At 39.0% G+C, this 13,007-nt stretch overlaps 1 protein-coding gene across 2 annotated transcripts in view; it reads right to left on the reverse strand.

The window, feature by feature from the left end:
• Nucleotides 1-13,007, reverse strand: part of MAPKAP1 (MAPK associated protein 1) — a 164,994-nt gene that overhangs the window by 16,436 nt on the left and 135,551 nt on the right. For both annotated transcript variants that reach the window (XM_044993061.1, XM_044993060.1), the window contains 2 exons: nucleotides 9,027-9,167; nucleotides 2,604-2,741 (listed from right to left, as the gene is read on the reverse strand). In XM_044993061.1, coding sequence (XP_044848996.1) covers nucleotides 2,604-2,741; nucleotides 9,027-9,167 — 279 coding nt within the window. The remainder of the gene's footprint in view (nucleotides 1-2,603; nucleotides 2,742-9,026; nucleotides 9,168-13,007) is intronic.

Genomic DNA, 13,007 nt, shown 5'->3' on the forward strand with positions numbered 1-13,007 from the left:
GGAAAGGAAGCTATACTGCCCTCCCACCCCCTTTATACCCCATTGCTATTTTCAAAGAATTCTCTCTGGAAACTGTAGGGTCTCCATACTCTGCAAGACGCAGTAACCGTACCCATGTTAGTTACCTGCATACTTCTGGGAAATGTTTGCATACATCTTCAGACACACTGATCATAATGACCAAACTGCTTTGACAGTAGCACTCACATTAACATGAAAAATTGGCCATAGTTGGAAGTTTCTGAAAAACATCTCTTTCTGTTCAGAGATATGACAAGTAAGTCTAGCAGTGCAGTGAACAACTTCATTATAATCCAACTGCTAATGTCTCCAGAGAGCAGTCAGTTTAATAAAACATCCAGTATGTTTTCACACAATCTAACTGCAAGGCACTGTACAACCACTGTTATATGTTGCAGTGCGCTTCTGAAAGACTAGATGGAGCACGCTTGTGTTACAAGAGATAAAAACATGGAAACAAAATATATTGCAGAACTCAAAAACCTTATCTTTTCTCAGCCTCTCGTTCGTTGTAATAATTCATTCAAGGAAGCCCCAAGAATAATTTTTGATGTAAACTCTGCTACAAACATATATCACTATGCTGATAAAAATCACAGGCAAAACTTAGGAAATACAGTGAGTTTCATTCCTTTACTCTGCTAAAATAACTTTTGGTCTTTTAAAATTCAATAGATACTGATCTGCCACTAAGAGTGCCCCAGAATGCATCATCCTGGGATGTCACACCACAAGTCTCTTGTATTGCCCTAAAATAATGCATTCTGGGGCATCTTTACTGGACTTGGTAGAGGTGCAGATTTCAGGAAGAAGAAAAAGAATTATTTTCACCCTTTAAAAGTAGATAAAATTGTTGGGATTGTGATGTGAAAGAGAGAGAATCAAAATCTCCAATATTGCAAAGGTGTCTTTGCTATCTCCCATCCGCAGCCTTTCCTACTTCAACGTCTGCTACTCCAAGCCATCCTCTTGCTGGTTCCTTACTTCTCTGGAAGGAGTTGCAGTTTGTTGTAGTTGGGCACAAGTGTCCCTTCCAGCAGCAGCATGTGCTACCTCTGCAGTGCTGACAGTCCCCAAAGACTCCCCCCATCATTCCAACTGCAGATCTTTTGGATGCAAACGAGTTTAGGGACATATGACGCCTCCTAGGCTAATGTGGTATCAAGGCCATGACAAAAACCTAGACTTTCAGGACTGGATTTTTAGATACAGCCTGTTTTTGGCCGTGTGCACAATTTTGAAACCACATTTTTTTTGCCATTGAAATTGTGGGTGCAAACCCACAAATATATTATGAAGCTGGGTTGACACCTGGCTGAAAGTCCAGCCTTCGAGGATTTTGTCAAGAATCTCACATTTTGTCACACCGTTGCTGACTGGCCAATCTTGCTGCTAAAGCTCTGCTCTGGAGTACTCTGAAGATAAGGCTAGGCAATTTCAGACTGCTCGGCCACTAAGGAAGCTGTACCTCCGGATCACACTCACACGGAGTACAGTGACAACTTGCTGGAGGGATGCGGGAGAACGATTGCCTTGACCAGAGATACAGAAACAGGGGAGGCAAATGAAGTGGTGATTCGAAGGATAATATTAGCATAATCTTTAATAAAATCTGTGCACCCACAATCTCATCCCTCCAAAGTAATGTGACCAACTCATTACCCTAGTAAATGCACATTATGTTTTCTCTATCTCACTGCTACACTAAGGGTCTTTTACTACCCTCAAACAAAGCATGTATGTACTAACATCTATAATATATTTAACTTCTTTGTCGTTTTGCATCGTTATAATTTGGGGTCACTATCAACAACTATCTATTTTTTGCCTGTGCACAAAGAGCTTGTTGTCCTGTTAGTTCTTTTAATCATCGATGGTACAAATACTACAATGCAGCATTCAACCAAAACATTCAGGCCTTAAGCTCAATCCAGACCTCACTTTGCTGTCTGGTGAAACACTGGTGTCCTATGCATGCTTTCCGGTTACCAACGAAATCACTTACTGCCCTGGTTCTTAAATATGGCCACTGTTTTGCTGAAACTGAATTCTCTCAGTCAGGTCATGCTCTCAACTGTACTGACCCCAGGACTGCAGCTATTTTGGGATGTGCTGATGTGCTGTGTACATTTGAGATTAAAATCTACCTCTAAGAACATGTGTTCTTTAAATTCATTCAAGCTGCTACCCAAAGGCTGCTACAATAAAAGTTCAAAAGCAAGTGCAATAATGTTGGGAAATGTATCACAGCCAAGGGGTTAAACCTTGGATCACAGGAAATAGCAATTTCCTGATGGAACACTACTGGTGGCTACTGATGTCAGGACAAGAAATACTTAAACGGGGTCAGACCTTCAGTCTACAGTAAGTAGCACTGAAAGGCCCTCGTTAAAATGATATCTGTACATAACACCCTCTACTATAATACAACCAAGTCCAATATAAAGGAATTTCATATAATGAATAAAACACACCTATGGAAAGGAAAGGACAGGGTGGCAGTATATTCTCGTGGCACCTGGCACATACAGCGGGAGAGAGGGAGAGAGCAGAGAACATAAATAAAAAGCACTACTACTCACTTGGGCTTTTTTCTTCCGCAAGGTCACAGGCGCAGAGGAGTTCAGAATCGATCGAAATGGGTTTCTGCTTAATCCAAAACTTAGTGCTGGCCTTCTGATTAGTAACAGGGTCTATCTCTACCTTGTCTCCAGAGATACCTGAGAATCAGAGGGAATAAAAAGCCACAACAGTGGACTGTGTAAGTGATTTCACATCAACCATTTGACACACTTTATAAATCGTACGTAGGATCAAAGTATATTGTCCTTTTGGGCTTTTCGAAAGAGCAGGAGTGTTTGAAGCCAAAAGCAAAGTAATTATCAACCTGTATACATAACCTGTATGGCGCCCTCCTCGCTTGCTAAAAAAGCACTATAGCAAAAAAAGAAGCGTCAGGAAACACATTTCACAAACGTAAGCACAGCTGTTCTGAGAGCAGCTGCTAAATGGATTATAAGGTTTATAGAAAGACGCACCTCCTGTGTTGCTTTTTTTAATCACCACTATTATATATATTTACTATCTCAGAAGACAACAGCCATTGGTAGTATTTGTTTGCTATCCGAACAGATTCTTCCAAAGGAGGATGTCCAGTCCTGGAGATTGTGTGCATTTTTACACTTCTAGCAATTTAGAGCCAACCCTAATTAGGCAGCTTTGAAAGCAAGTAATGGGCTCCGTTGCTCCTGGCACAGAATTTGCCTGTTTATGGGCATGGGCTTCCCCAGATGGCTGCATACTACACTACTATGTGTCTAGGTGAACCGGATACACACACAGTACATTAACACTTCAGGGGAAGAACATGGAACAGAGAATCCTACAACAGACAAATCCTGAGAGTGATTGTAGAAAATGTTAACTATATCATCACTTCAAATTTTATTTCTGAACTTGTGAAAGAAGGAGCAAGGAGAGTTAACACTGTGCTGGAATCTACCCTGCAATACACACTGTAATTTATGGCAGTCTTTATCACAGTATTACAAAGTAACAGCCTTGCTGTGCTGCACTGAAGAGTACAGGAGCTCATTGTTTAGTTTACAATTACAAGTCTCTGTTGACATGACTGAACAAGCCTCTCAGTATCCCTTTCATAGGGAGACCTGTGTGGAGCCTTAAAAGTAATTACATTTTTAGGTCATGAGTTATAGGTCAAGGTCACAATGAAATAGGGAAAATGGAGCAAGCGAATAAAAAGTATTTAAAATAATAACATGTTGCTGCTGCTTCTCTGGGAAACTACAGAGATAAACGTTTCCCTTCTAAGGCCTTTGGTTCAGATACTTTGGAAAATGCTATGCCAGGTTTGGCTGGAGTGTAAGGAAAACTTATTTAAACAGGAGATAATAAAAGAAAAATATGATGGTAGGTTAAATCTATCTAAAATCTCTACCTCTCCCCTCTCAAAAATGAAACCCCAATTGATACCTAAAAATCCGTTTCATTTGTACTTTATTCAATTATAAAACCAAAATGCACAGACAGCAAAAGGCAGATGCACAGAGCATACATGTTGCTACGGTCCTTTGCACAAAATGTAAAGTAATCTTTGTTTTAACCCTGTTCATTACAATATGGTTTACAGAATGCCACAAACAATTCTTACTTTTTGATTTAGCACATGCATCAATTTGTCCTTAAACATCCCTCACATCAGAGATACCATATTTCAATTAGGCAGAGTGTCAAGAATTTAATTGATGCTAGAAGTGTTAGATCTAGATAATTTGAGCAGACTGAAGCTATATCAGGAGATCCACTTTATTAGAAGATTCCACTCCAGAAAAATTGTATAACCCAGTTTTATTTTTTATTTCAGTGTTATCAATAATTGGCCAAAATCTAGACATTTTCTGCCTCTCAAAGAAAATTATATTTGAAGTTGTTGATGAGAGTTTTTATTTTTATGCTTGAAAAAGTCAAGACAAGTTCTACAAAATAAATGTACAAATCCTTTTCTTCCTCCCTGCCTAAAGCAAACAAAATATCATCGCTACTGGAAACAGCTTTTAAAAATTTCATTCTATGGTCCTGCAACTCCAGAATTCACAGAGTCAATATTGTTAATGTACCTTGTTAATTTGATAGGATTTGTCAGGTAACTCCACTGGAAAATTATATAAAACTGTTCCAGATGAACAGATGATAGTGACATGAATTAAAGTGATAGAACAATAGTGGAATATAAACCAGAAATGACACCCAAAGTGGCTGTTGATTTATTGCCATACTGAGTTTGGTTCTGGGCTTCCATGTATATTAGTGCTACAAATCTGGGTCCATTTAGCAGAGAGATGCTCATACATACATCACCAGCTCCTGCTCCAAGCCAAGGTCACTCCCCATTGCATCAATCTTTTCAACAGAGGCTACTTCACAACCCATGGATTTTGTAACCATCTCAGATGTAACAGACTTTCCTCCTCTTTCATCTTTCCTTTATCATGTAAAATACACTTTAACTTCTATTATTTTTATCTGCAAATTGTTGCTGTATACTTCATCTATTATTTCTGTATCTCGGCATCATTTGCTTTAGCCTGCACACATCCACAGGAGCACATTCTTTGTCAATGCTGTCTTTTTGTGTGTTACTGTGCTCCAATATGCATGTATTTGAACCCAAAATCCATGGAGTATTAGCTAGTTCATAAAGCTTATGCAGTTTCTGCTTTACCGTCTGAATTAGTCACATTCACAATCAAGTTAAATGTATTATTCCTTTCATGCAGCTATTTTATCAAAACAAATGGTACAGCTACAACAACCCAGCACTACCCTTGTGTTCTTGCTGTTTTCTTTGCTAGGGTCTGGAATGGGCCATTTTAATAACATACTTTGCCAGCAATAATTTTTCAAATCAATATGCCTCCTTTAGTTTTGATAACATAGTGCACAAATAAATACATCTTTTCCTTACTGCATGCTGGAAACTGAGTAGAAATGTTGACAATACAGTACATGTGCATTATAATGTGACACAAGTTAATCATAAAACCCCAGACCCTGTGACTGCTGTGACTAAAGCTTTCAGCTCTAATAAAAGGTCAGCCACAGAGTGGTCATTTCTTCCCTCTATATTTATATAACTCCTTTTAGCATAAGAATTACATGCAGGTGTATACACTCCTGGGCATTCCTCTCAGCTCTCTGGATAAAACCAGAACCAGATTCTCTCACCGGTCTTACAAGGTGCAGTGTTTCTCAGAAAATCAAAGGAAAGAATACACAGATACTCACAAAACGTAGCTTATAGCAGGGGGTCTCAACCTTTTTCTTTCTGAGCCTCCCCCCCCCCCATGGCCCACCTGTGCCACAAGAAGTGTTTTTCTGTATGTAAAAGTCAGGGCTGGCATTACAGGTAGCAAGCAGGGCAAAGGCCCGTGGCCCCAAGCCACAGGGGGCCCCCCGCAAAGCTACATTGCTCAGGCTTTGGCTTCTGCCCCGGGTGGCCGGGTTCAGGGCCCTGGGCTTCAGCCCCATGAAGTGGGGCTTTGACTTTCTGCCCTGGGCTGCTGCGAGTCTAATGCTGGCCCTGACTGGCGGCCCCCCTGAAACCTGCTCGTGGCTCCCCAGACCCTTGGTGGAGAACCACTGGCTTATAGTATCACCATTGGCCACCCTGCTTTACATAATCAAAACTGCTCCTTTAAAATGTTTATTTCCTTACTGGTGGCTTTGTACAGGCAGTTATAGTAAAAAAAAAAAAAGGACTTATTGACAAGTACATTATTACAAATATAAAGCTATGCAATTTTACACATGGGCATTACTCCATAGCCAAATTTCATAAACTTTTTCAGCAGAGCAGATATTACACTACATGCAAACACATAGAACCTATTTGTGACAGGGTGTATAGACCCCACATTGCTAAGGAAGGTGCCAGACAGGCCTTGTGTGCGTGGCTAGCCCTGCCCCTCTGACCCTGTTAACCAGGTATGGTAGGGAGGGGGCCTTTAAAAGGGAGGAAACTGCAGTCAGCTGGAGGAAGAGATCACCCTGAGCAGGAAAGTGCTCAAGTGACTCCTGAAGCCACAGGAGGGACTCCCACCCAGGATCTCTCTGCCCCACTCCTACATGGAGTGCAGCAATCCCCCAGGGTAGGCCTGACAGAGCAAACCTGATTCAACAGCCCAGCTAGAAAGACTCCTTGAAAACTGCTACACAGACAGCCCTGGAGTAAGATGGAACTGTTGGTCTTTTTCCCTTTGATATGGCTCTGGGGAAAAAAAACTATTTTTGAGTGTGCTGGGACATTTACCTTTCCTTTTGATTCCCACATCAGAAGAGACTTAAGAAAACCCCAAAGGGTGATATCCTCCTCGTAAGAAATAAGTAACTGGGGCCAGTGTCTAAATCACCCAGTGAACATAACTGGGCGAGGCCAGGGTCTCCCACCATCTGGGAGAAAAACCTACGGGGACACTTACACTATTATCTAAAACCAACCAACTAGCCAACAAAAGGGACATTCGCTATCTTTAGCAAATTTAACAGAACCAATGTAAAATTGTGCTAAGATTTTTTTCCATTACTGTTGGGGTCCTGTTGCACATAAAAATATCCTTCCCCTTAGAAAGGTTCTCCCAGTTTGAGGGAGAACCTGGTGGTATCGGTACTTCTACTCAATCTTGAAGGATGTTTTTAAGTGTGGTCACTGTACAGCCCAATGTTTCCTGACCAGCATGTATATTCCTGCAGTACACAGAGTGAAACTGTCACTAAACTACTGCTAATATATAATATGACTGATAAATAAAAACGCTGACCATCCACATGCTATTTGGCACTGAAAGCCCTAAAATCCATAAATACAAACTAATATATGTACTGGCTCTGACATTTCACATTCAATGGAGTCTATTCTGCCACCACACAGCAAGAGGATTAACATATTTAACTCCCATTAGTTCTAAACAGCACTGACCCTTAATGTTTACGTTTGAAAGCACTGATGCATGAACAACAGAAAAGGTTCCAGTAGGAGAAATTCCACATACATATAGTTCTTATGACCTTACTTGGGAGTTTTTGATATTTTCCATTTGTTCATACCTTGAACACCTCACTGGGTTTTTGTTTTTTGTTTTGTACATAATTAGAATATAAAAACATACTGCAATTTGTGCAGCCATCAAAAATAGACACATGCACAGGGTGCTATAGAAGGTGAGTAAGGGAAGTTTATGGTCCATACACTGGTGGATGGGGTCAGCCCCTTCACTACGAAACAACTTTGGCCATTTGTTTCCTGCAACAGCTATTCTCCCTTAACCATTTATCTTTAGTGATCTGTCATGACCTTTTCAAGCTCTCATTTCTGACAGCTTCCAGACACAGTGAGTCAAACTTCACCGAAAGCAAACTATCACACCCAGATAGTTTACTCAAGAGCAGAAAACATGCCTAACACTGTTCTACTTCAACACCAGCATATAAATCCTTCCCTAACAAGACAGTTCAAAATAAACTGAAAAAGCTTCCAATGTACATATTTGCAGGGGAATATCATTTTTTTTTACACGTTCAGAATTGGAGTAATAAAGAGACTAACGGTAATAAATAATGGAGAAATTTTCAAATTTATAACTATTCTACTAAATAATACAGAAAAATATTTTGTAAGCATTTAATATTTTAGTACTGAATCATTTTTAATATAAAGTATTTGTGAGTGTATTATAGTTCACTTATACATGTACCATTAAATCAAATTTCCACAATTTAAACCAGAGACTATAAAAGCCCTATTATTGTTAAAAATTAGTAAATAGCTTTTTTATTAAAATCCTGTCATCTTTTAGCCTTCAGGTTTTGCAGAACATTGAGAAAGCTAGAAAGGCTACTGTTAAACCCCTTACAGAACACTAGCTATATTTTGTTCCACTTCACCATTCCATTAACACCATTAGAATCTACTGGTTTTATAAAAAACTTCCCTAATTTAGCATGGACTGATTTTAACATTAATCTGCATGTTTAGTCAGCAAAAACCTTTGCTTTGGAAAGCACAGACAAAAGAGTAACTAAATAATGGCCTTCTTAGACAGGGAATATGTGCTAGCTGATGGAAAACACAAATACTTAAATATTGTCAACTGATGTGCTAAGAAATGAGATATAGTTCATATTTATTTTGAGAGAAGAGATGCCTTTTACTGTACTTCTCTGAAGCACAGATTGACAAGTGGGGAAGAAAGATCAAAAACCTATAATTTAATTCCATTTTACACAGTTTATGAGGGTTTTGTTACGTTAACTTGGACTTTTTGACAGTAAACAATTAGTAGCAATATTAAACACTATATTGTCCGGTCAATTAGACAATGTGGTGATTGGGCATTTCTAATGCATCTATGTGGGCAGACAACTATTTGAGGTGGCTGAAGTTTTGAACTGCTCTACTTTCCTTGGCCTTACAGTATAAATTGATTTACCTAACTGAACATCAGTTGTGAACCGAAGCCTATGGATCATGCTGACTTTGAAGGACTTGTAATGGTGGCTACTAAGCATATCTTGAACTGTAGCTATATCGATCTGAGGATCTTCCTCTGAGATCTCTTCTCCTCTTGAACCTGCCAAAAAAAATAAAAGGCTTAAAATGTGGCACATATAATTAAACTAGAATACAAATATTATTGTCTCTTTTGCAATTACAAATGTATTGTTTGGTCAGCGGTAGGCAGTCATGCCAGCTGATTTTTTTTTAAAAAGGAAATACACATCAGTGCCCACGCATCAGAGGTTAGAAGTAAATTCTTAGTGTCAGATCTAAAGCAAAATTCTTCACTCATTACAAGCTTAAGATATTAAAAAAAATCAGGGTGCCACATAAAATCTGTGGAAAATCCTGATGATGGATTCTAGTGAGATGTGGTCATATCCTAGAACAGACTTTGCTAACTCGCAGATATCCCACAGCGACTGGTTGGAGTCACTTTGTGAATGCCCTGTGTGCAGTAACTACAGAGACTCTGCCCAAGTCAGCTTAGGTTCCAAGAACAGGTTTGCCAAAAGAGAGTGTCAATGATTAAGCTAGTAGGAGCTCTGCTAAATGGCGATGGCTGAAGTAGCTCTTATCTAGAGGCGGGCAAGAAACGATTTTCCCACCCTATGAACACATTCAAGATGTCAGAAATGTTTTCCCCACCCGAACTGGGACAAAATGACAACATTGCAAAATCTTTGAAAATCTTTTAAAAAAATTCAGTTTGGGTCAACTAAAATGTATTGTTTAGATAATTTCGAAACATTTTATTTTGATTTTGACCACTTAATTTCTTTCAAAAATATCAAAACGGGACATTCTGACAAGTTTAATTTTTTCCCCCCAAATTTGTGAGAGTTGAGGAATTTATCAAATCTGACCCTTTCTCCATAAGAATTTTTTATTTAAGCAAATCAGCATTTTTCAACAAAAATATGTTTCATTGAAAAATTACCAGCCAGGTCTGCCGTTATTGTATTTTACCAGTGACTTATAGACACAACAAGCATTTGGATGTATCTATCAATATCTCCCTTTTACTACATCTCTACCCTTCTATAATGCGACCCAATATAACATGAATTCTGATATAACGCAGTAAAGCAGCGCTTGGGGGGGGGGCGCTGCGTGCTCTGGCGTCTCAAAGCAAGTTCAATATAACACGGTTTCACCTACAACGCGGTAAGATTGTTTAGCTCCCCAGGGCAGCGTTCTGTCGGGGGAGAGGTGTGTATTTTTCCCATAGTGGGATTTAACTGTAGCATTAACATCTTTATATTCCCCCCCTCACCTACTAAAACTTTATTATTCTTAACGTGAGTGGGGTCTTGTTTCCTGTACTCAGCTCTAAGATAAAAAGCACACGCTCCCGATTAGTATTCTTAGTGCTACTGTAGGTACTAGCTTTAGAAAAGGTAACATCTCATTAAGCCAAAATGCCAATTACTTGAAGAAAAAAAAAACCCTTAAGATTTTTACATTTTATGATGTTGGATTAATATCAATTTAAAAATTACTATAATGTGACAATTTTTTTACAGAGTAATTTCATTTTAGCTGTAAATGATAATTCAGATGCTTTTAGATAAAGTGGTGCATAAATATGGTTGAAAATTGATTTAACTTCTTGCAGAAGATACTGAAGAATGACACATTTTGTTTAATACACCAGCTAATGTAGTCCTAAAAGCTGAAACAACTGCCAGTTCACAGTCCTACGTTTGCTGTGGGAGATTAATGAAAACTTATATTTTGCTGAAATTTTAATAATGGGCAGATGAGACAATAGAATTTTAGTAGAGGTCTTAACAATATAGTATAACCAGCAAAAGGCCTGTCAATTTCTATATATTAATATTGTACAAGACTTACGTGGTTGGATCTGGCTCAACACACTAATGCTTCCTGCATTGACCTTCTACACTCTGGTGGTGTAAATTTATATCCCATTTGGGGATTTCAACTTATAGTGAAACTACAGAGAGTTTCCATATCTGGAGTCTGGTAACAAGTGGAGTACTTGCTTTTTAGAAAGGACAACAGCTACCAAGGAGAGGAAAACCCTGGCACCTGAGTCAAATACACACTACTGATGCAGAAGCAGGCTTCCTTTTAATGGAGATAATTGGGAGTTTCAGAACTGCATCCTATTTGTCTCAGCAGGTGTTGCTATCATAGCCATGGAGAGGAGCAGTGTAAACTTAGAGGGAAACAATAAAAACTCAACGTTCAATTTTTCCCCACTTGCAAAAAATTTCCCCTTTCAGTTTATGAATTCTCACACAGATTTTCTTGTCGACAGTACATATGCTCACCTCTGTGTTCAGAGAACTTAAGTGCCTACAGCTAAATGCTTAAAAGTATACAGTGGAAAAACCATGTTCCAAAGATATCAGCCTAACAACCACCTTTCCAACTATTTTCCCCACGAGAGAAAGGATTAGACTTGTGTGCGCCTCGGCAACACACAAAACAGCTACCTGGCATTACAATCTAGAGGGTTTTTTAAAATCTGCAAACTGGACCATTCCATTTGGATGTTTTTTTTAACTCCAATAAAATGGTGTATACGAGCATGTGAATTTGTGCGTACCCATCTGAACATTGTAACCACTCCACACTACAGAATGACAAGATAAATTGTAATGGCTCCTTCAGAGACATTACAATGTATTTTGTCAAAGACCCTTGTGTTAATGTCTCTATTCTATGGATTATCATAATGTATCATGTCAAACACTCATGGTGCAGTATTTCAAAGATACACTGAGATATGTCAAACTTTTGGTGCACTTAAAAGCATTTTGAAACACTGTGGCATAGAGGTGCCTGGAAGGAAAGCAAGGACTATAATGGAATGGGTTCCCTTAGGATCAAAAGAAAACTGACTAGGAATAGGAGTTAAAGGACAGAGTTCAACACATAAAATTACTGAAATGCCAATGTAGGGCTGCCATGAATTCCTTCAATTACCCAACTATGCTTTAACACCGTGCTGGTTCAACCATCCAACTGTGTGCAGCGTTATGATACAATCCACAGAATATTGCTATAATATAGCCTGCAGCCATATCACCTTGTATCAGATTTCTAGCTAAGCATGGCCTGCCTGGGTGAGTACTGGAATAAGAACTCTCCAAGGAATACTTAGAGGGCATAGGAAATTGTGCTGGTGATTCAGTACTGGCATTCTTCATTCGGAATGAATAAAGCACAGATCCTGACCACCTGTGGAAGATGCAGAGGTGTTAACTCAGTGTCCTGGTTATATTCCATGTTAGGTCTGGACTGCACCTGGGGAGGTAACTAACATTTTGCCTACTTCAGTTTTCATACAGGTACAGCATTACCTCAAAGGGCTGTACCTAAGATGTTGGGTAATTTTACAATTCACAGTTAGCTATTTGTTATGTTCTACCCAAGAGGTGGCTGCATTCTGGTGGTGGGTGAAGACAGTCCTATGTTCCCCTGAGTTTAATACTTCAAGTAATTGGTTCATGAGGATGATGTTATACTAAAGGTGAAATGTGTGGACTAATAGCCAAACTAATCTGGTACCTAGTCAGAAATTTTGTAGTAACAAAAATAAAATACTGATCTTCTCTAGAGTCTTTAATCAAAGGTTTCTTAAAGTACTTTATAAATATTAACTAATTAAGGTTAAAAAAACCGGGCATGTTTAGACTTGAGAAAGATGACTGTGGGGGGACCTGATGATAGTCTCCAAAAACATGTTAAGAGGTGTTTTAAAGTAGACTATCAATTGTTCTTTATGTCCACTGAAAGTAGGACAAGTAGTAATTGGCATGATCTGCAGGTTAGAAAAATCCTTGTCGGGGATGGTCTAGGAAGTAAACCTGATCAGTGCATGGGAATGGACTAGATGACCTCTCGAGGTCCTTTCCAGCCCGACATTTCTATGATTCTA

This window comes from Mauremys mutica, chromosome 18 (assembly GCF_020497125.1).
Source record: "Mauremys mutica isolate MM-2020 ecotype Southern chromosome 18, ASM2049712v1, whole genome shotgun sequence".
Lineage (NCBI taxonomy): Eukaryota > Metazoa > Chordata > Testudines > Geoemydidae > Mauremys > Mauremys mutica.